Below are 24320 nucleotides of genomic sequence, written 5' to 3' on the forward strand. Positions count from 1 at the left end.
CAAAAACACACAAGTTGTATAGTTTCTAAGACCTTCATGACAGACTAATAAAACATTTTAAAATATAAGTAATTTTATATTACTTTAACTGTACGATAAATAGTTATCTATTTGGCAATCCGACGTTTATAGAGGGTACGTGCTGTCGATTATATACGTAATAAAATTATATTAAATACGTAAAAGGAAAATAACAAAATCCTGAAAACCGCTATATAATTTAAAGATCACAGTTCCCACCTCCTGCGATTGAAGTCTCCTTCTCCTCGTAGAGTATACCAGTGTCAAGGCTCGGCTCTCTCCGTCTCTTTTTCGCGTCCATTCTCACTGTCACTATCTTTCTCCTCACGAATTACTGTAGTATACGTATCAACGGGTATACGACAGTGACCGGCTGATAGTCGTGTTGATCGTATTTTATTATTATTATTTTTATATAACAATAATACATAAAACTATACGCCTATAAAGAATTTTGTACAGATATTTTTACCATCGTTCATCCGGTTCAGTGGCCATTTCTCCTTCCGAGCGCGCGCGTGTTCGCCAATCGGTTTATTCTTGCACTGTTGTGGAAGCGGTCGTCCACGGAGCGCGCATTTCTCTCTATTCCGAATAGACCGTCGAAAGACTAACATTATAAAACAAAATTGACAGTGCGATATCATGTAATGTCATGCTATCGTCATACATAATATTATTTTCGGCCATGGATATCACGAGTGGTTAGTGCATTCCGTTTTTGATTTATAATATTATATTATAAAAGTATTTATTCGATATTTACTCAACTGAAATCGCGTCCCCTACGTATTTTCTCGAACAAGTATTGGTGCGACGTTTTTAAAAAAATTGTTTCGATAGTGCGATTATAAAATATAAAGAGAAATTCAAACGCAGCTGAACGCTACGGGGACCGAGAGTCGTCTCTAACGCAACATGGATATCCAATTCGAAGACTTAACGTACGAGGTGAAGCCACCGTTTTGGAAAACCAAAGGTTAGTACTATATAGATATTTTTCTGTTCAATTGTATATTGTAGTCTAAACTGGTCAGAAAGAGACCAATCAGTGTACCTATATTTTGTCACTTACTATAATATAAAATAATACTGAAATAAATTTAAAAATGCTCGTATGTTCAGTTCGTCTAAATAAAATTTAACACTCGTACAAATATGATAAATGTTTACCCTATGAGGCATGGAATAATATGTGTTTAAAAATAATATCTAGATAAGTAGTCTTTGTATGTAGTGATGTAGTTTTTATTTTATTGATCCATAAAAATTAATTATTAACTATTAAAATAATGAAACGATAACAATATAATGTATAAATGAAAATTGCCAACTGTACACTCGCATTTACTTTTCATATAATATGAGAATATCAGGACCTAAATGTTACGTAAACACGATCTATAAGCGCCTAACATAAGTGATAAACTTAACAATGAAAAATCTTTATCAAAATTTGGTAGGATTGTCTAGCTGTTTATTAAAATGTTGGTTATCAAATCACAATAAACAATGGTTTAGCTTATTCTGTTTCGTCATATCGGTTTATGAAACTAAAATTACAACTTGTTATTTAAAGAATTCCTGCAGTTGTTATCTGATATTTTAAATCCAAACGTACATTAAAATATTACATTATTCCTGTTCTCATAATATTATATAGCTGTCAGTTGCTACTTACTAATAATTAATAAATGTTTTTTTTATATAATAATACTCACCTATATAATATATAGTCAGTAGGTCGTAAATAGATACTAGATGTCTAAGTACTATAAATTATAATATACTAATATAACGTTGCATAAAATAACCCACCACAAGACGGGCTTTGTTCCATGTCAATTAACTCGACGATAAAACGTGTATTCTTTTTTATTAAAAAAAAAGTAAATATATAAATCAATGTTATGCTATAGGTAGGTATAAAACTATAAGCAATACGAGGGTTTCATATACATTTTATTTCTTCAATAGTTCTTATTTTTTTTATTATTATTATAATATTGTGTAAACCACACAATAATATTTGAAAAACTGATTCGCCTCATTGATTATCATGAGTTATGCAGGATTTTTGGGTAATTTAGTTATGGGTGTCAATCATTATTGCAATACATAACGTTCAAACCGGATAGTGGGAATTACTCGTGATGTAAGGTATTCATATAGTTTCAGCTCCTCCCTACCAGAATTTTTTGAAGTCCACTTAGATATGTTGAGTAAATGTGTTTAGATGTATTAGCACATTATATAGCTATTTGCTAATTTTATTTTTCTTATATACAATTTTCGAGATTCAAGACTTCTTATTATAATATACGTTTAACATGTAGAATATATATGGATACGTTATGACTATGACAAAGGAAATAATGTAGACGTAAGTAATTGTTAATTGTAATAACAATTTTAAAATTTGAACTATTTTAACACGTTCTTAATGCGTGGAAAGAATAATGAAAAAGTACAATCATAAATTGGCGTGGCACCAATTTTTAAAATGTATGAAAGAACAAAATATTATAGCGGGTGTGACTAAATATATCCCGAATACGAACATGAGTCGTGCGAAATCTCTCATCCACATTCTTGCATTTAAATCACTATAAAATATAATTGCCTATATAATATAATTATAGATAGAAGCATTTACGCCATCACGCTATATCGACGTATTCTTGTTTGCTTATACATAATATGCCATATATAATATATAATAGTGTGAGGTGTGTAATACATAAATATATAGCTCTAAATATCACGTGACTAGGAGATAGCAAATAAATCATCATACGATATAAATGTTAATTTTTGTAAGTAATTTAAAAATGTATTATTTCACATGGTATTAATCATAAATTATTTTTTACATTCATAAACGAAAATGTAATTCAAATTCAACCATACAGCTGAAAATCAACCTATTGTAGTAGATACCTACTACGTATAAACATATTAAAACAAGTCATTAGATGCTCAAATATAAACAGCTAGACACGTTATTAAAATGAAATTAATTTCCAATTTATTATAAGAACATAGATTTATAATATATACTTTGACGGAACAATTGCATTTATTATATTAACTGGCTACTAAATGTCTCAAAACGTTATTTTTTCACAAAAATTGTATTAGATTGTAAAAGAACTTTTTACGTCATTTATTGTTTATCGTAATACCATAGGTATATACTTGTTTTAGATATTTGAGATATTTTAATTGAATTTAATTTTATTAATGATTACTTAATTAGATATACTAAATTAGAATAAGAGTAGATAGACACATCATAAAAAATGGTTATAGTGAATAAAACGTTAAAAATGTTACATACATAGTGTGAACATATTTTAATCTTTAATGTTCAATTTTTTTTGATTTTTCTACTTTTCATTAAATTTAGCTATGGTGGTCTTTGAAGAATGCATTATGTATTTACCATTCTAGCGTTTTTAAAAACAATTATACATCTAGATTTATTTATCACAAAACATGTAATTATTGATTTTCGTATTAAAAATAAAGTATTCGTTTCGTGAAGTACAGAAACTATAGTAGTAAATGTTTAACTCTTGCCTACACAATAATATCTCTTAGGGGACATTTTGCGGTATTCATAAAATCATAACTCATATTATAGATATGGTTATGGTTATGTTCATTCTGATTGTTCATATTATTATACAGTATTTATCTATACATTATACAGGGTTTATATGTAAAAGTGTATTTTCTACATACTTATTCACATGTAAAAACTAAATGTTTTTTTTTTTATAAATTAAACGAGAATGCAAGACTGATGACCATGAATTACGCGGGACCGACTATCCTCTCGTCGTTAGTCAATTACGTGTGCGCTTCATTTTTATAGCGAACGTGCACAAGAAGAGATATTATTTGACCATAATAATAAAATACTATGCGCCTAATATTCTAATATAAATCACGTAACCATGTTAATGGTTTACACACATTTACACAGATTTAATTGCAGACTGTTGATATGTGTACAGCTGCGGTGGTCATCATCGCGTTTTCCCTATTGAATATAATAGAATTATAAGTGCAATTTTATTAGTATAATAGTTTTAATAACAATAGAATTAATCAGAGACGTATTTATGGGATATGGGGGATAGATCCCCATTGGTCTTTTTTTTTACTAATAAGTTTAATAATGTCGGTAAATGTAACCCCCCACCGACGAGGAAATTATGTTTTCCCACGTATATCCCCCCTGGACAAAATCCTAAATACGCCACTGGAATTAATAACATATTATATTTTTTTATACTATTGTCCGAACATTTCGATTATTGTTCTGCAATCGACGCAATATTTATTATAATTATTATCTATACGTAATACATTTTGAAGATCTTAAAAAATATACTAAAGTAGAATTTAATTTATAAATTATTTAAAAACAATCATTCCAACATCACTTACATACCTATTATAAAATACTACATTTATTACACTTTTGTGATTGAAAAATGAATACTGACATTTCAATAGATTTTCTGAAATTAGTTACTAGGTACTTACAGTAAATTATATTATATAGGTACCAATACACGCGTAATAACAGTTTTCAGAAATAATTTTTGTTTAAATATTGAAAACTATATTCGTTATACTACACAGGATATCTTATATAATTGGATAATCTCTGTTGATATTACTTAGTCCATACAATGCTTTTTCACTCTTACACCATGATCAACGACGTTTTAAAATAGACTGTGATTTACTTATAATAGATATGTATTATGAATACATGGTATTAATATTTGCAATAAAACGTCGTTTGTTTACTTCGTATCGTAATGAGAAAGCCGACAATATATTTAATTGTTTACATCATGAGCTCTGCGAATACACAAGGTATAGGTTATAGACCATATTACAGCGTCGTAATCAAATTACAAAGTAGGCGACTGCATAAGCAGTATACTGTTAGACATGAAAGTGAGAGTTTCTTCTTTTATCCTTGTGATAGTCATATGTCTTAAGTTCAACGTAAGGCTCATTATCTTTTATTTTCTTTAAACTAGTTTAACCTGTTGCAACCCATACAATGATTTTGCGTTCCTCTACTTTTATATGGACATATAGGTACCTATAACAATAAATGATGATATATTATTGGCAATACGTATAATATTCCGGAATCATACAATTACCATCGTTACTTTAAAATATTTTCGTTGAATGGATGCAACTATACGATTACGTGTTTTGACAGAATATGCCGGGGAATATAAATCATTACGTAAATAATTATAAGCACCACATCACTGGATACTATAGTATACAGTGGAACCTCGATAACTCGAACCGCTATAAGTCGAATTTTATTTTCGATAACTCAAAGGAATGCCTTGGCCCCTGACTTACAATATATATTTTATATACTTACTGTAAGTCGAATTTTCAATAACTTGAATTTTTTTTCGCCCCCAATCGATTTATCGAGGTTCCACTGTATATAATTTTGTTCAGACATTCGTCATTCGCGGATTATCAGAGTACCTATATCAACTGTTTTCAAGTACAAATTCAGCATAACAGCAAAATTAAATTAATAGTTTTGCAAAAGATATAATTTAGTATTATTACGTTTCCGTAGTATATAACAAGCATTTATACCTATATTATATTAGGTATAGCGCATAGTAGGTTTCTTAAAAAAATATATAATAATACCTATTAACTCTTTTTCTGTGAGTCACTATATTGTATGACTGTGTTAAAAATACAAAATATTTTCAAACAGATATATGTTAAATATTTCATCACAATAAATTAATAAATATAATATATTGTATGTTTACGATTTTACGAACATAAAAAAAACATAACTTTTTTTTTATGTTTATGAAATATCGTGAATGTGATAATATACATATTATTATCAGATTTTTTTTTTATGTACAGAATAAATAATATATGAAATTTGTACAAAGATTATTAATAAAAGTTTTTTTGCAAGTCAGCAGTCTGTAGTTTATAGTCAGTTCTCTTGCATTATTATTGTATTTAGAATACCTATGGCAGAGGCGTATTTATGGGGGGCCGAGGGGGCTCAGGCCCCTCCTAAAATGAAAAACGCAATTATTAAAAATTGTTATTTTTGACATAGAATGATATAGAATTTCCTCAAAGAAATCCAAATATATAATTGGTTCCCTCCGAAATAAAAACCTATATACGCCACTGGTCCTATGGGGATTTTATAATAATATTTATTTAACATATTGTTAATATAATATTATGATGTAACATAATGTACTATACTTTAATTCTATAAAATGGAGATTTGGCGATAAACAGATGATATTACAATTCAGTTTTTTGTCATCAAATAAATTATTGTTTACTTTGAAAGTTTCAATAATTTAAGTTTGATGTCATATACCTACTTGTATCATATTATATTATGTGTATTTTAGTTATTTATTTATTATTTGTGAAGAATTATTGAATGTTAATATGATAAATATTATGTATTTACAAGTTAAATTAATTATATATCAAGAATAAAGATACAATAATAAAGTAACAGATTATCGATTACCGTCCTGCACTTTATAAATATTATAATTATACAACGGAAACACATTTTTATAACTGTGCGTCATTTTTACGCATATAAATTTTAAGTCTAGGTATTTAAGAGTTGTTAGAATATAATATAGTTTGCGATAAGCTACAATAAGAGTATAATATTTTAATTTATATTTTTAGAATACTCATAACAATTAAAATAACTGAAAAATATTTCAATTATATTATTATACTATTATAATTTAGCATACCTTTTGATTTGTTTAATTTATATTTTATTTTAATTAAAAACAATGATGTAATGATATGCTTTTACACTGCAAAGAATTCAAAAATTGAAAAACACTAATTATTGGAATGGCACTCCGCGACAATTTCAGTACAAAGATCATAAAAATAAGTGCACCGATACCACATTCGAGTAATGACGAAAGTTATTTGGTTTGCTATAGAATTATAATCTTGACTAGAGATACTAATATTTAAGAATACGTATATATGTATTATGTATATATATATATAAACAAATAGTTTATATATATACGCAGAGTATAAACAATTTGGAAACATTCTGAATAAAGTTAACTCACTATAAAGTAAAATATGTATAATATTCGCATTATAATACTATAGTTTAGCATATATTTGACTGTTTTGATTTTGTAATGAATAATATTTACCTATTATTTGTAATTTTTGAATTTTACTTATTTGCCGTCCATTGGTAATAGCCAATAGGTATACATGAAATATTATAAAAAGACTTATTAATTCTATGTATACACCAAATAGATGAACGATATATAATTTAGTTATAATATATTAATTTGAAAAATTAAGCATCTGAGTCAAGCACGTACACAAAAAAAATGTTCGTGGAGGCTTCATAAAAAAATTTAAAATAATCAATATTTATCGATGAATTATGATATAAATAAACTACGCAACTATTAATTTTCGGGGGGAGGGGGGTTGACCCCCCCCCCCTGTATACGTGCCTGATCTGAGTCAATTAAATATTATATTTATAACCGTTTTAAAATATAACAAGAGTATAAACATAAGTATTCTTAGCAAATTTAGGTAAAAAGATAAGCAATACATTTTATTACATAATTTTATTTACCATACTATTAAATTTGCCTCCTATCTCCTCTTAAAATATTTGTCAAAACTGCTCTTAAAATATTAAGTTACCAAATAAAATTATGAAGATGCATCTCCATGGAGTTTATTAAATTTGATTGATTTATTGATGTAACTTTTAAGTCAATGTTATAATTTGTTTTATAAAATAAAATTTAAAAAATTTAAAAGACCATTTGTACAATTCTATAGTTTAAGATAATTTTTTTACGTGTAAAACAAATGAATAAAAGAGGAGGATGAAGACAATAGGTTTAGGAATGGTATCTATATACTACAATACTATATATAGGATAATTCACTCAAACCCTTATTTTTTATATGTTAATAAATTTATTCAATTTTTGATTTTTGGAATTTAAAAAATACTCAAAGACCATATTTTCAAGTATTTGAGATTTTTTGTGTTAATTCAATAGTCTCTTTTGGTAATATAAACTTCTGTTTTCCGAGTAAAAACCTTTCTTTTTTACTATAACTTATTTAGCACATAATTTATCTGAAAATATCTCAGACTGTTTAGATGTATCAAAATCAAAAAGTGGACGAGTACAGTTTTTGAGTTATTTAACTTTGTAAAGGATAATACGTCCATGATAATACGTTTTGAATATATATAGGGGTAATGAAAATTTGAAAATTTTTAATTAAATTATCCATTAAATAATTTACAATAAAAAAGAAAGATTCGTACTCAAAAAACAGAAATCTGCCATTCCTTAAGTATTACAAAAAAAAAAAAAATTAAAACTTTAACAAAATGGTCTTTGAGTGTATTTAAAAATTTCAAATTTCAAAAATCAAAATTTGAATTATTTCATTATGGTTGGAAAAATAGGAGATGAGTATGTTTGGTAAATCCACTTGTGTAAAATGTAATAATATAAAAATAATTCATGGGTATACTGTCAGGCGCAGGAAAAAATAGTTACCTACCTTACATTATCTAGACACTGACCTTATGTGAATGAAAGCGTCAACATTTTGAGAAAAACTTATTTTGGAAAAATAATTAACTAAGATATCAAGGCAATACTTCTATTTGTATACTTAGTTATTTGATTCAATCAATAATAATTAATTTTTTTTATAGACAAAAATTTATCAGATTTTATATTTTTAATAATTTATCGTATCAACTTAATGAGGAATGGGAGTGACAAAAGCGGTGTCAGCGGTGAATTGAAAAATTATAAGGATACACAGTTGATGGAAAACAAAATGCGCCGCTGCATGTATATTATTATGTATATTTAATAGCAGTGCGACATGGCATAAAGCGTCAATGATGTAAACGATCACTAAAAACTATACCTACTTATTAGTTATTTCGCAAAAGTTGTATTTATCTAATAAATTATAGCTAATTATAATATACATTTTTTCTTAATTACCTCACTTAAAATGGTAAGATAAACATTTTTTACCATAATCATAGAATTAAAAATGTAAATATTATACAAAATTGTTTAAATTATTGATTATAATTTATAATCACTTAATAAAGAATATCGACTATTGACTAATAATAATTCGAACTCGGAAGTTAACGAGTGACGGTAGCCGACGACAGTCCTATCAATTATTGGTCATTTCAAGATATATCTGTATATACAGCTGAAATTGTAAGCAACACTCACACTGCTTAATATATTCACGTCATGCCACTCTATATACTATAATACTATACTATATCTACTATAGTACTATACTATATCTACTATAATCTATAATCCTATACATATAATATATTTATAATATTTAATAATAACTAATAATATACTTTTTATTTTATATCATAAGTTTTAGTGTGTTATTACTTCGTATTTCATAGAATACAATTTATTTTATTATGATACGCAACTATTAATATTTTTATAATTGTAATATTGTGATAACGTGAGTTAAATAAATCCTTAAATGTTTTAAAAATTAATATTAATTTCGATAGATATATCCGAAGTTCGCAATGATTTTTATAATCGGTACTGAAATTATTATATTATTTGGTTTCCGGGAGGGAGAAATTCCGTTTATTTCAATCGGAAATCACCGTATACTTTCTCTTTTTACGTCAGATCAGTTTCACATAAACAAGTTTGTAATTTCAAGTATCTGTACGTATAGACAATACTTCAAACTGTGTAATATATGTATATCCTTACAACTTATTTTTGTTTCTTTAACAAATTAATTGAGTACAGTAAATATCAAAAACAAAATAGGTAGATATGGTAGTGTGATGTTATCATTAATGAATTGAACACCACTTTAATTAGTTTTAAATAGGTTAAGTATATTTGTTATTCAAAGAATTTAGAATAATAATACTTAAGCACTAATATACTCATTAAAATATATATATATATAACTAGACAATTTTTAAGATAATTCTTATGAAATAGCAATAATATTTAATTGAAAAAATATAAACTATAATTATAATATAAACTATTATTTTTATGAAATATGCTCATTTTAAGTATAATTGAGTCTTGAAGTATTCTATTGCATGGACAGCTTAATGAATAGCTTAATCTGGTCATTCAACATTTGTGACATTGAATATTATGTCATAGTATATAGTATTTAAGTATTATATTATATATAATTTAGAAAAACAACTTATTATTATAAGAATATCAAAAGTATCAATTGATATAATAACCTATAAGTATAATGTAATAAACATTATTACATATTATTAAATATTATAATATTAACAGGGACTCAATATAAGAACATTAAAAAATATTTTATAATTTGAACTAGGTATGTTGGTGGCATAAGAAAAAATATAAACCTTCATACCTAAACTATAATTTTCTTGCATGAAATATTGTTAATCATTAATAAGTAAATTACCTAAATATTAATTTTGAGAATTTTTTTTTAATATTCCTAACATATACTTATTTATTATATTCCGTTCTCAGAGAGAATATGATCGTTTCGGTCGAAATATATCATGCCGGACGCTTTTATATTTTACCGACAACATTTTAGGAACCTAATGTGACATTCATAGTAGGCCTTGTCAAATTTTCCAAGTTTTTAAAAACTGATAAAAATTGCACCCCTATATATATATGATAACAGATTTTATTTCAAATTAATCAAACAAACGACACAATATAATAATTCTGATGTTATTTTTGTTTATAGTTCCGTCAAGAACGATATTGAAGTCTGTAAACGGCCGATTTGCAGCTGGTGAACTCTCATGCATTATGGGACCATCGGGTGCAGGAAAAAGCAGTTTACTTAATTCCTTATCCGGTTACAAGTAAGGATTGTTGTCATTATTATAGAATTTCATTTTTTTAAGTTATATTAAGATATTTTAGTTTCTACTTACTTGATATAAGAAAATACTAATAGGTTTATATGTTTAATAATCTTTGAATACATAACCTAACCTAATCTATCTATGTGATTTGTTGTTAATATCCATTAATAACTATACATTATAATAACAGCTATGACTGCTATGAGATGCACATCAAAATAAAACGGTTTATAATTATCTTGAAAAAAAAATATAACTTTAACTTATATTAGTTACATAATCTGGAGCTACTATTCACTAAACTTTAAGTTTCAGAGGACTCTCTAAGCTTCTAATAAATCTTCTAAAACAACATTATTTTGATAAACCTAAAATTAAATGTTGTGAAATTCTAAAATAATTAATTCTAAATGTGAAAGTAGAATCTTTGTCCTTTGATGTCAAAGAACGTTATACAAAAATACTTTTACTTTTAGTCGTTCAAAATGCAATACAATATTTAAGACAATTTTTAATATTTTGTTAACATTAATAGTATATAATAAGTTTAAACAAGAGTGCTAGGAGTTGTAAAAAATAAAAACGTTACAAATACAGATACAGTATGTTTTAAATTATAAATACATATATGTATATAATAGTTAATTAATTAACGGGTACCTATTATTAGATATGCATTCTTTATTTTATTTAAAAATATAATATTTTATATTATTTTTTTATTTTTTTTATATTATTATTTTATTAGATTCTGAACGGATTTTACAATGATGTGTGTTGTTTTTTTTATTTATTTTTTATGTGTCTGTCATCACGTTTTGGAGCAGTAAAAGTGCTTCGATTTTTAGACTCAGCACCGTTTCTGATAGGAAAGTGAATCTAATTGGTACTTTGGGGGGTCAAAAGTAAACAATTTCCAATAGTTTTCAAAAGCATCAGGAAAATCCCTAAAAAAGTAACAGAACAACGGGAATTTTTACGCAAAACCAGTCTTCGACCAAATCGATTTTTTTATATGGTTGTAATTCAAAAACTAATCACTGTAAATACTTGACATTTTCACCAAATGTTTGTATTAGTATTATCTATAGACAGTTAAATTTTCAAACATTTTTTACTTTTTTTAAGTTATTTATAGACCATTAATATTTTCGATTTTCATGAGAATTTTTTTTTGAAATGTCGACACAAAAAATTTTGGATGACCAAAAAAACTTGAAAATTTAATACAAGGTTCCTTATGAGTTGTTCTTATTATAGCTAAAATTAAAAATCATTAGTCACAATTTTTTTTTATAAGCGTTTACAGTTCAAATTTTTACAAAATCTGTCGAAAACGCGAAAATTTGCAAATAATTTTTAAATTGAAAAATCATAAAATTTTTTGTGTTTTTATAACTAAGGATCGAAAATACAATACTAAGTTTTCCATAAGTTTTTCTTCAATTAGCTATAGAGAAAACTCGAAGTATCATTATAAGAAAAATTTTAAGTGCGTTTGAATTTTAAATTTTTACGAAATAGCGTAACGATAACGATTTATCCTCAAATTATTTTAAATATTTGTTATTATTCAAAAAATATAAGTCGTAGATACTTGAAAATTTATACAGTTATTTAGATTGGCATTTTATTTACATGATTTAATTTTCAAAATATTTTAACTTTTTTTGAGCTATTTATAGACAACTGAAATTTTCAATTTTTTTTCAATTTTTTTTTTTTTGTTGAAGTCTTGATAAATTTTTTTTTGGCCTAATCAAAATACTTGAAATTTTAATACAACGTTCCTCATAAGTTATTCTTATAGTGATTAAAAAATTACTAGAATACATAGTGAACATTTTTTTATTAGCAATTGAAGTTCAAATATTGACGAAAATTCGTCCAAACTATGAACATTTTCAAATTCTTATTTGTAGGTATAATTCATAAATTTTTTGTGTAAGTAGCTAAGAGTTGAAAATTCAATATGAGATTTTCCATAAGTTTAGCTTATAATAATTCTAAAAGAACTTAAATTCTAGTGTATTCAGGCCATTAAAACATAAACCGCCTTTTTCACCAACCATTGGAAATTATATCCTAGGCTGACAAATCATCTTCATTCAGAATCGTTTTTTGTATACAATGATACTTATCACTGGATTCAAATTTAACACTCCTATAATATATAATAATGATCTACACGGTATCTAATGTACAGCAGAGAGGTACCCACTTACCCGCTTTTTTATATTTATATTTATTATTATTATTTATTATTTATATTTTTATTTATTTTTATTTTATATGTTTTATTATTTTTTTTTTAGGTTCATAAAAAATTTTAGATAATTTTTTTCTTATTACTTTTAATAAAATAACAAAAAAAAATATAATTACGCGTACGATAATGATTAAAAACTTGCAGTTTGTGGTTTTTTCATGTTATAAGTATTATTAATAGTCGGCAAATTTAAAAAGTCTATATATAGATTTCCTATAATACCAATAATCAAAGAAAATTATCATCGACAACATAATATATTATGTCGATCATTTCCATTTTATAACAATAATTATAATATACCACAAATATCTATTATTTTTGCAGTGAATAATCACTATTTCAGTCGTGTTTATAGTGTTATAGTAATGGTTATAAGGGCACATCATTTATATACTGTTAGGATCATTTTATTGGTTCCAAAAAGATTATATAATAATAAGTTAAAATTATACTACAAATTTTCTGTTATTTATTTTAGTATAGCTTTTTACTATGTAGAATTATTTCTTAACAAGAATACCTATTTGGATTTTTATTGTGAATGCCACTATGTCAGTCTTTATTTACTGAATATTGTTTAAATTTTGGTATGAACGTATACTATACTGGAAATTTAATTAGAATGGTTACCAAAACAATACCTTTCATGTTAACCAATTAGCGGTAATGTTTCAGTTATAAAGGCGTAAGCGGGACTTTGAAGTTAAATAATCAAGTCAGAGACGAGAAGTTGTTTCGTAAGTTATCATGTTACATAATGCAGGAAGACAAGATTCAGCCTATGTTAACTTTAAACGAAGTGATGATGTTCGCTGCGGAACTTAAATTATCCAATGGTACACTGACTAAAGAAAAACAAATGATCGTGAGTATAAAACAATAATTAAAAAATAAATAGAAATGAATTAAAGACATGGGTGATACTAGATTTACTAGATTTTTTTTTGTTGCGGGTGAGGGGTATAATTAAACAAATAAATCACAGAGACTCATCGATATTTTTATCAGTTAATTATTATCAGGGCCGGATTAAGGTTTTTGCCGCCTATAACTAAAATAAATTTTCCACCTAATTTACATAGGTAAAATTTGCTATTTTGTTTCGACCGTTTAAATTTGTCACCCTAGGCTTTAGCCTAAACACTCTTAGTTATTACAATTAGTAAACCAAGGTTAAACCGCCGAATTCGGCCTGTAAAATCTGTAACCTAGGCTAAAACTATGATTGTAAAACGGACACTAAGCGGTAATGCGGCTCTGACTATTATGCATTATCATCACATAATCACATGATAAATAATAAAGCATTACATTTTTTAAGCATTTGTTAAAGATCAATTTTCGTATATTTTTTTTTATATTATTTACAGTAAATATTTCTCGTAACGAAAAACTATCTTAAAGCATACTCATTTTTATATTAGCTATAAGGAACAAAATTTATTGTTTCGACTGCATTCTCATTATTGATATTTCAATGTATATTAATCTTGTAGTGAGCTATACATTTGAAACATAAGTATACACTTACACTGCTGAAAATTTTTGCTGGATAAATCTAGTTTTAATTGTACCTAGGTACCTATACTGCGAGTAAAACCGAAGTAAAAAACTAAATTAATTAAATTTGTGAAATTGTATTATATTTTTATGGGATATTATTTTTTTGCTTATGATGTACTATGTACATTGTATATATACTACTTATATATAATTGTATATACATTATAAAAAAAGTATTAAATAGGTGACAGAAATTCAAAATGTTTTGGGATTGTCCGAGAGCAAAAATACAAGGACCGAATTTTTGTCGGGAGGCCAGAAAAAGAGATTATCTATTGCTTTAGAACTTATCAACAATCCACCCATAATATTTCTCGATGAACCTACTAGGTAAGTACGTACTAATAATTTACGATTAAAAAATATTTCATAATATTATGTGGTGTGGGTATGACGGTTTTTTATTTTTAAAACTATTAGTAAGTGGTTGTCAGTTTTTTTTAATTTTATTAACTGCGTAGAGGCTGTAGGAAGTATAACATATATTAATATATGTACAATATTAATGTCTTCAAATTATTATGGTTATATTATAGTATTTTTTTTTTAAATTGAGAAATTTTATGTTATTATTTGTCATAGTTTCGTAATAAAATACGAAATTAATTTATTATATTTAAGAGAAAACAACCTTACCAATGAATTTAAGTGTTGCCTATAAAGCATAGAGATAACCGGTGTTTAAAAATAATAATTACGATGAATCATTAGTGATGTATAATAATATATATCAATACATATTTATAAAATGAAGTCGCTTTTTTTTGTGCGCGATAAACTCCGAAACGGTTGAATGGACTTCAATGCGGTTTTCACTGTTGGATAGGCAATTAACCAAAGAATGTGTATGTGTATAATTTATTCGTATAACTTGATTAAAACAAATGTTACAATCAAATTTGTGCTTCTGCAGAGACGTATATTTATTACTATTTAAATAGCAATGAAATTACCGCCGCGTGTTGAAAACACTCGTGCACAGTGGCACTTAAATATGATTTTGTAGAGAGTGTCGCGAGTTTGATACACGGATAACAAGAAACCATTAACTAAAATCATTTTTTCTGTTGTTTACCACAGCAGCATATTATATACGATATAGATATTAGATTAGGTAATATGTATTATATTTGATGAGAATCGAATTAATGTTATAATTTATTATTTATTACAATTTGCATAATTTGAGAGTACTAAAATTTTTATTCAACAAACTACTGAAAGTATTATTATTACATTAGTCATGGTACCAATAAAACGAGTAGGTATTAAAAAAGTAAAACCAAAAGTGTTTAATAAAAAAAAAGTCTGTGATCATGCCGATTTATGCCTAATATATGGCATAATTAATATTTATTTAGCAAAAACACCATATTTTATTCCTACATAATATATTATAGTTAGGTTCTTAGTATTTAATTATCACTTATAAACCTATAAAAAATACTGTTTCTACATCAAAAAAACTATCAAAAAGAACCTATTGGGTTTTTGCTTGGAAAAGTATAGCTGTATAGTAATGATTCTTATAGTAGTTCGATGTATACATATATAATATACCTATAATATATATAGAAATATAACAATAAAATTATTATATAATACAAGTAGTTAAACTTATGTACTAATGTCTAATATGTATATAATATTATTATCCGCAATATCAATACTATTTTTAATTAGTTCCATATTCATTACAAATTTTGCTTTATTTCATTTGACTTCATGTGATAAAGTCGACATTTCTTTAGGACACACTAGATCTTATGTATTCGATCGAATAAAGGATATTTGGTAATACACCGTTTACAACAATATATACGTATTACATAATGATTAATGGTAACAACGCGTTATCAGTGCGTGTAATAACATTATTACGAAGGTCCGTCGGTATATAAACATTATATTAGGTACTAGCTGTGATCGACTGTAGCAAAATATCATTACGTTTCCGTGAACAACAGTCGAATGTAAATAAAACGAATTTTCTCGGACGACTCGGAAGAAAACTTAGAAAACTATGTATGTACAGGTATGGTTATATTTATAGGTATACGACCGTGTATATCGTGTGCGAAGGCGAACTTAAATCCCGTGCATGGGCATATGGTGACTATATAATATTATGCTACACGCTGCAGCCATCACACCTGCAGGGGCGTTATTTATGGGGTTGTATATATATTATGTACACGTTTCCCAATACAGTTTCTACATCACATTATTATAGACACCACTGAACTGATCACGATCAGCATATAATATTATATATATATATATGTGTGTGTGTGTAGGTTACAGTTTGACGTTTTGTAATTTGTTCGAACCCTTAATCAACGCCGCAGCGCATTAATCGTGCACATATCATACGCCGTTCTTTAAAGTCTATATAATGATAATCGCCGTAAATTTATTGACGTGGAATTTTCATTAAATTTCTTTTCGTATGAATATATAGTGGCCTGGACAACGTTTCCAGCACGTATTGCCTACAACTGTTGCGTGGGCTCGCGCACCAGGGCCGCACCATCGTGTGCACCATCCACCAGCCGAGCGCCAGCATGTTCCAGCTGTTCGACCACGTGTACGTACTGTCCCAGGGGTACTGCGTGTACCAGGGCTCCACCGACCAGCTAGTTCCGTTCCTGTCCACCGTCGGGCTGCATTGCCCGCTCACGTACAACCCGGCCGACTACATAATCGAGGCGACCGACGGCGAGGAACAGGAAAACATTGACAAGTTGGCTTCGGCCATGGCAAACGGTAAGCAGTCGCTGTGCAAGACGAGAGACATCAACAACTGTTACTTGACCCGCGAGGACACGACCAAAGGTGAGCGTTTAATAACTCATAACTATAGAATGATATATACTATACTGCAGTATACAGATAATAGGTTCACCCCAATTGCCACCGTGAAGCGCAGTTTGTTTAAAATATGTTCGTTTCGCAGTTTGATACTGTACGAACAGCCGTAAGAAAATCTCGGTTTAATGGCGTGTACCGTGTACGATAAGTTAAGTTGGATTCGATACTCGGGTACCTATGTATTTAATCGAACAATATTAATCATTCGTCTGGAACTCGTTTAGTTGTCTGAGAGATATTTCGATTTTCAAGTTACGTTTTACGTCACTGCGTATAGGTATATACTATGTCGTGTATAAAAAAAAATAAGGTATTGGCCCTCTCATTCTGCAGTGTGTGCATATAATATTAAAAGAATACCCCCATTCTTTCAAATCAGACGAAAAATTATATTTCTAAAAGAAAATACTTCTTAATAGAACTTTAAATACCTAATTACAACTCGGTAATAATATACTCACATAATTATACAAACAATTTTGTGCAATCGTTTTTCCGTTATTTATAATGCGTATTTATTTTGTTATTTACCCGTTGTATATAGTTTCTGAACTACTCTTGCCGGAACTTAATGGAAACGTAGTCACTTCCAAATTGCTCCCTTTGCCACCGATAAATTACATAGCGGGTGACGAAGTGAACAATGACGAAGACGATGACGTAGTAAAACCCAGCAACACATGGTGTGTGGATTTTCCGACTTCCGGTTGGTCGCAGTTTTGTACGCTTTGGAAGCGTATGATCTTGCAGTTGTACAGGAACAAGGTATAAATGCGTTATTTTTACAATCGTATTCGGCATACTAATATTGTGATAATTTCAGTTTCTTATAAATATTACGAAGTCGTTTTATGCTCGTCCATGAGATATTATAATATGTATATTTTACACAAAAATAAATATGCATTGTAATATTATTTTTCTTATGAAATTTTTCATCGTTTTTATGTTTTACTTCCACAATCACAGATAGGTCTAAACATTCAGTTTTACCATCATCTCATCTGTGGCCTGGCGGTGGGCATTGTGTTCTACGATAAGGCGAATGACGGCACACAATTCTTCAACCACATGAAATTCTGCATGGGCAATATTCTCTTCCACACGTTCACGCAGTCGATGGTCCAAGTGCTTGCATGTACGTATAGGGTATAAGATACATCATATTGTATACTTATTAGTTATTACCTATGTATATTAATTAACTGAATAAACTCCCATTATATATGACAGTAGTTTTGCTGTGTATCATTAACTTCACTTATACACATAAGTTCGAATATGAACATTTGCCATCTAGAGTATACCGCTAAATCCCTTAAAAGTTAAAAATAAAAGAATATTTTACAATATATATACTAATACTGTATTTTAGTATATATACTTATTTTTTCAAATACACGCATTTTAATAATAATTACAATATAATAAGTATTATCAATGATTATAAATCAATGGTATTATTAAAAACATTTTAAATTAACGTGTATATAATTTAATATAATAATAATAATACTATATTAACTATAACTGTATCCAGTATCCAAAAAAATTGTTTAATGTCATAACTTTCTAAGTAATCCGATCGACCCTTTCACTATTATCCTTAAAAGCGTTAAGATTAACGAGACCCTACTATATAAATATTAAATATATTATGAGCTCTAGTAAAAAGCACTAAATAGGTAACTTAGTTAAAATTTCTAAACATAAAAATACCTACAAAAATAAAACAAAATGGATATTATCTAGTATCTACTTTATTTCGGAAAAAGTAAGTGGATAGATGGCATTCTGAACACCGCTAGTCAATTTTTTGTATACCTGACTTCCAAATATATGTACTTACATGTACTTCCTTGTACTTGAGTACTTCCTTATACTTCCACGTACTTCCAAAGTATTTTCTATTATTTATATACCTATACTTCCGCTCACGGTTTACCCCCACCTCCGGAATTCCTTCACTAATATAATGTATTAATTATAAATACATAATAATAATTAAATAGTAGGTATAATGTACATAATATTGCATAACGATTTTTAGCGTTTTCTATATAGTTATTGTTATATTAATTTTGTAGTTCCGTCCGAAGTGAAACTTCTAAAACAAGAATACTTCAACAGATGGTATAGCTTGAGGCCTTATTTCTTAGCGCTACAGTTGTCAAGAGTACCATCCATTGTAAGCATAAAATAAATACTTATATATAATATTATAATATTAATTAATAAAAATAAAAAAATGTTTTCATAACGTTCATAAAAAATTGCGTATGAATGTATTACATGAATACATGAAACTGATAATAATTTTTATACTCTTGGGTGAGGGGGGGGCGGTCGTTCAAATTTTAAAGTCACTAAAATAGTTCATTTAGTAAGTTAAGTTATATATGAATATCATAAGCATACATGTATTAAGTCAGTAAATAAGTTGAATAATAAAAATATTTGTTTTTTTTTTCATAGATATTTTTTAGCAGTATTTATACGGCTTTGGTATATTTCATGTCCGGTTTACCTTACGAACTTTTGCGATTTTCAATGTTCAATATCATTTGTCTATTGGTTTGTTTCGTCTCCGAAGGCATGGGACTTCTTGTGGGATCTGTGTTCAACGTGACGGTACTGTATTTTTATGAGAGAAAAATTATATTTAATCATAAATAGGGAATAAATAAATCAATAATTCTATATACATTATATATTATATTATATAATACATATACATTAGGTACATATGTGCCATGTACCTAGTACCTAACTATTATTATTACACATCATATGCGATTTAGATGTGATACAATTAGTAAATACTTAATACAGATACATATATTATATAACTTATACCTCTACAACTTCATTAAATAAAAACGGGTAAGTGGGTACCGCTCTGCTGTACATTAGGTGCCGTATATATCATTATTATATTATATTATAGGAATGTTAAATTTTAATCCAATGATAGATACCTCATTGTATACGAAAAACGATTCTGAACGAAGATGATTTGTCAGCCTAGGATATAATTTCCAATGGTTGGTGAAAAAGGTGGTTTATGTTTTAATGGCCTGAATATACCAGAATTTAAGTTCTTTTTGAATTATTATAAGCTTAACTTATGGAAAATATCGTATTGAATTTTCAACTCTTAATTACTTACACAAAAAATTTATGAATTATATCTACTAAATAATTTGAAAATATTCATAGTTTTGACGTATTTTCGTTAATATTGGAACTTCAAATGCTAACAAAAAAAATTGTGCTTATGTATTCTTATAATTTTTTAATCACTATAAGAATAACTTATGAGGAACTTTGTATTAATTTTTCAAGTATTTTGACTCAGTCAAAAAAATTTTATCGAGACTTCAAAAAAAAAATTCTCAGAAAAATTGAAAAATTCAGTTTTCTTTAAATAGCTCAAAAAAAGTCAAAATATTTCTTAAATTTAACTGTATATAGATAACACTAACATAAACATTTGGTGAAAATTTCAAGTATTTATAGTTATTAGTTTTTAATTACAACCATATAAAAAAATCGATTAGGTCGAAAACTGGTTTTGCGTACAAATTCCCGTTTTTCCTTAATTTTTTGTTTTGGTTTTTCTCGGTGCTTTTGAAAACTATTGGGAATTTCAAAAAAAGACCTCCCCAATGCACCAACTAAATTCACTTTCGAACCGGAAAAGCTACTGAAGTTTAAAATCGAAGCATTATTTCGACACGTTCTCGTGTACACAGACACAAAAAAAAAGAAAAAAACACACTACATTGTAAAATCAATACATTCATCGCTCCGCTCAGAATCTAAAATAATAATAATAATTATTACTGAAATTAAGGTGATTTTTTTAATAGTAAAGTAAACACTCATTTTCCCAAAAAGTACTAACATTTTTAGAAATGCTTTTGTTACATCATTTGAATGCATTAAAAAAGTATAAACTTTAAAAATGATTATAATAAAAAAAAAATTACTAAAAATAGATAATGTATTTTCAAAATTGTTGTTTTAATAATGACCTTAAAATAAGCAAAAAAAAAAAAGGTAGAAGTTGTCATATTTTATGAAATGAAAAGCGGAATATATGTTTCAATTCTGAACCTATTAACTGTAATGGGCTAATAGTTTTCTATAGCTATTTTTGATTTATATACAATTTAAGACGAGAAAAAATATAAAAATCAAATATTTTTTTAATGAAAACTTCTTAAATTTTATTCACTTTTATTTACAAGATTTAGCGTATAATAAAATCGTAAATTATTTAATTATAATAATAATGTATTAGTATAAAATATATATTACAGAACGGCAGTGCGGTTGGGCCAATGATGATAGCACCGTTTTTGGGGTTGGCTATTTATGGGTTTGATTTTGCGCACCAAGTACCATGGATCATGGAGTTCGTAATGCAAGGAAGTTTCTTACGATGCGGAGTTATCGGACTGGTCATTACTGTGTTCGGGTTGAACAGAGAACCACTACATTGTGACACAGGCTACTGTCACTTTAAAGACCCAAACATCATAATTTATTACCTGAACGTGGACAGAAAACATCCATACTTTGAGATCATAAAGTTGGTCGTTATGCTTGTGCTGTTCAGGGTTTTGACGTACTTCGCACTCCGGAGGAGACTCACTGGCTAAGACGGCAGCCAGTACGACTATTTTTTGTTGTCCGAGACGAACTTTATAATTTTATTTTTATTTTTTAAATGTTGATTACTTATCCTTAAATATTTAGTTATTTAACTTTCATCGATTTTCATTCGTTGTATTTTTATTTTTGTAAAACTTTATACCTATATACAACGATAATATTATTATTTTATATAATAGGCTTAGATACATTAGTTTTCTAATTTATCACACCGAGTCCTCGAAGACCGAGACTTTAAAATTTATATTTTAATGAACAAAATTCGTATTTTGTAACTAATTTATAAGTTTATATAATACAAATATTGTTACAACTTTTGTTCTAAGCGATTCTATACACGAATACGAAAGTGTTGTAAGTATATTGTAAATATGATGGTAAATTTATTTTTATAAAATATATATATAAATAAGACTCACAAAATATTTTTCCTTCAAATACAATATTGTGATTGCGCTAAAAAAAAAAAAAAAATTGAATACTGCAATGAAAAATACTTGATATACCTATCACTCAAAAAATGAATTTTAATTTTACCTACTAATCTATAATTCAAGTCCATAACACGATAAATGCGTGAAACATTTACACACTACTGCTGCTGAATGTTGTAGAAAATATTTACATTTTCCGCCTGGATCGTCTGTGGTTAAAATATAATATTAATATATTATACAAATGTACCATATTATCAACCAGCAAAGAAGGGTATCGACTTTGCGCATGTTACCACTATTTTATTAAATGTATTTCACGCATTTAAACTTTAAATTTTTTGTACAATTATTACTAATTAATAAGTAACCATACTCGTTTGAAATTCAATTTTTACATATTATGATAATCTCAAAAATATTCTGCTTCGAAGTATGAAATGAAAAATCTGTTTTCATTCGAAAAAAAATAACAACAGTAAAACTTTGTATACATTTACGTCTAAAGGCGTTTGTGTTCTAAGTAGAATCAATATTTAATAAATAAATAAGCAGAAGAAAGAAGAATACCTAAGATGCAAGAATTAGATTTAGGTAGGTATCTGCTAATTCTGCTATGAGTTAACAAATGATTAACATTAGAACTCGGAAGTTATTGTTGGTAATAGATGTTGTATGTACAAAAAAAGTAATAAGTAATGGAAATGATTATAATTAATTAATACGATCAGGATTGGAATTTCGAGTTTATAATAATATACCTACTCTTATTAAATGAGTTGTTTATACTTTATACAGAAATATTATATATAGATGGTCGGGTAGAAGATACCTATTAAATAATATCATTTGACATGGTACCTATGTCTTAATAATTCTGTAGTTGACTTTAATACTTATTTTTAAAAGAAGGTATTCTACATAAAGGAATTTTTATAAATATAATTGTCTATTTTACTTTGAATTTTGTTTAAAAATTCTATCCAGAATATTAATCAACTATCGTGATGGACAATATTAAACGTTTTAAATAGGTCAATAAAAATTACGTCTACTCGATAGTCGATTATGAGGTATTGCTGGTATTCATTAATAAGTAGTTTTTTTTTCAAAATTGTTATTTCGACACATAGAATAGATCACTTGAAATGTGTGCACAAATAATTGTTGCTTCTAAATTATAATGATAGGTAATAGGTATTTAGTATGTTTATTGTTTGTGTTCATATAATCATATTCATTTTCAAATTTGAAATGTTATTTAAGCCGGTTCATCACAACTATAGTGCGAATTATTGCACTAATTGCAGCAGTGGCATATTAATGATTTTTTTTTTTTTTGTGAAGGAGGGAGATATGACTAACATTGTCAATACCGAACTGCCCGGCATAAATATTTTATTACCCACTGGCTTTATTGACTAGCATTGATTATGCAACTGGCGTCTGGCAACTGAGAACAGAG

At 27.3% G+C, this 24320-nt stretch overlaps 1 protein-coding gene across 1 annotated transcript; it reads left to right on the top strand.

Annotated features, from left to right (window-relative positions):
• Positions 1-370: 370 nt before the first annotated feature.
• LOC114120116 (ATP-binding cassette sub-family G member 1) lies at positions 371-22844 on the top strand. Its single transcript, XM_050203464.1, has 10 exons — positions 371-1000; positions 10912-11032; positions 13983-14172; positions 15055-15200; positions 17332-17705; positions 18286-18506; positions 18711-18879; positions 19829-19929; positions 20217-20372; positions 22067-22844. The coding sequence occupies exons 1-10, from the start codon at positions 940-942 to the stop codon at positions 22406-22408; spliced, it is 1881 nt and encodes a 626-aa protein (XP_050059421.1). The 5' UTR covers positions 371-939; the 3' UTR covers positions 22409-22844.
• Positions 22845-24320: the final 1476 nt, after the last annotated feature.

This window comes from Aphis gossypii, chromosome 3 (assembly GCF_020184175.1).
Source record: "Aphis gossypii isolate Hap1 chromosome 3, ASM2018417v2, whole genome shotgun sequence".
NCBI classification, from domain to species: domain Eukaryota; kingdom Metazoa; phylum Arthropoda; class Insecta; order Hemiptera; family Aphididae; genus Aphis; species Aphis gossypii.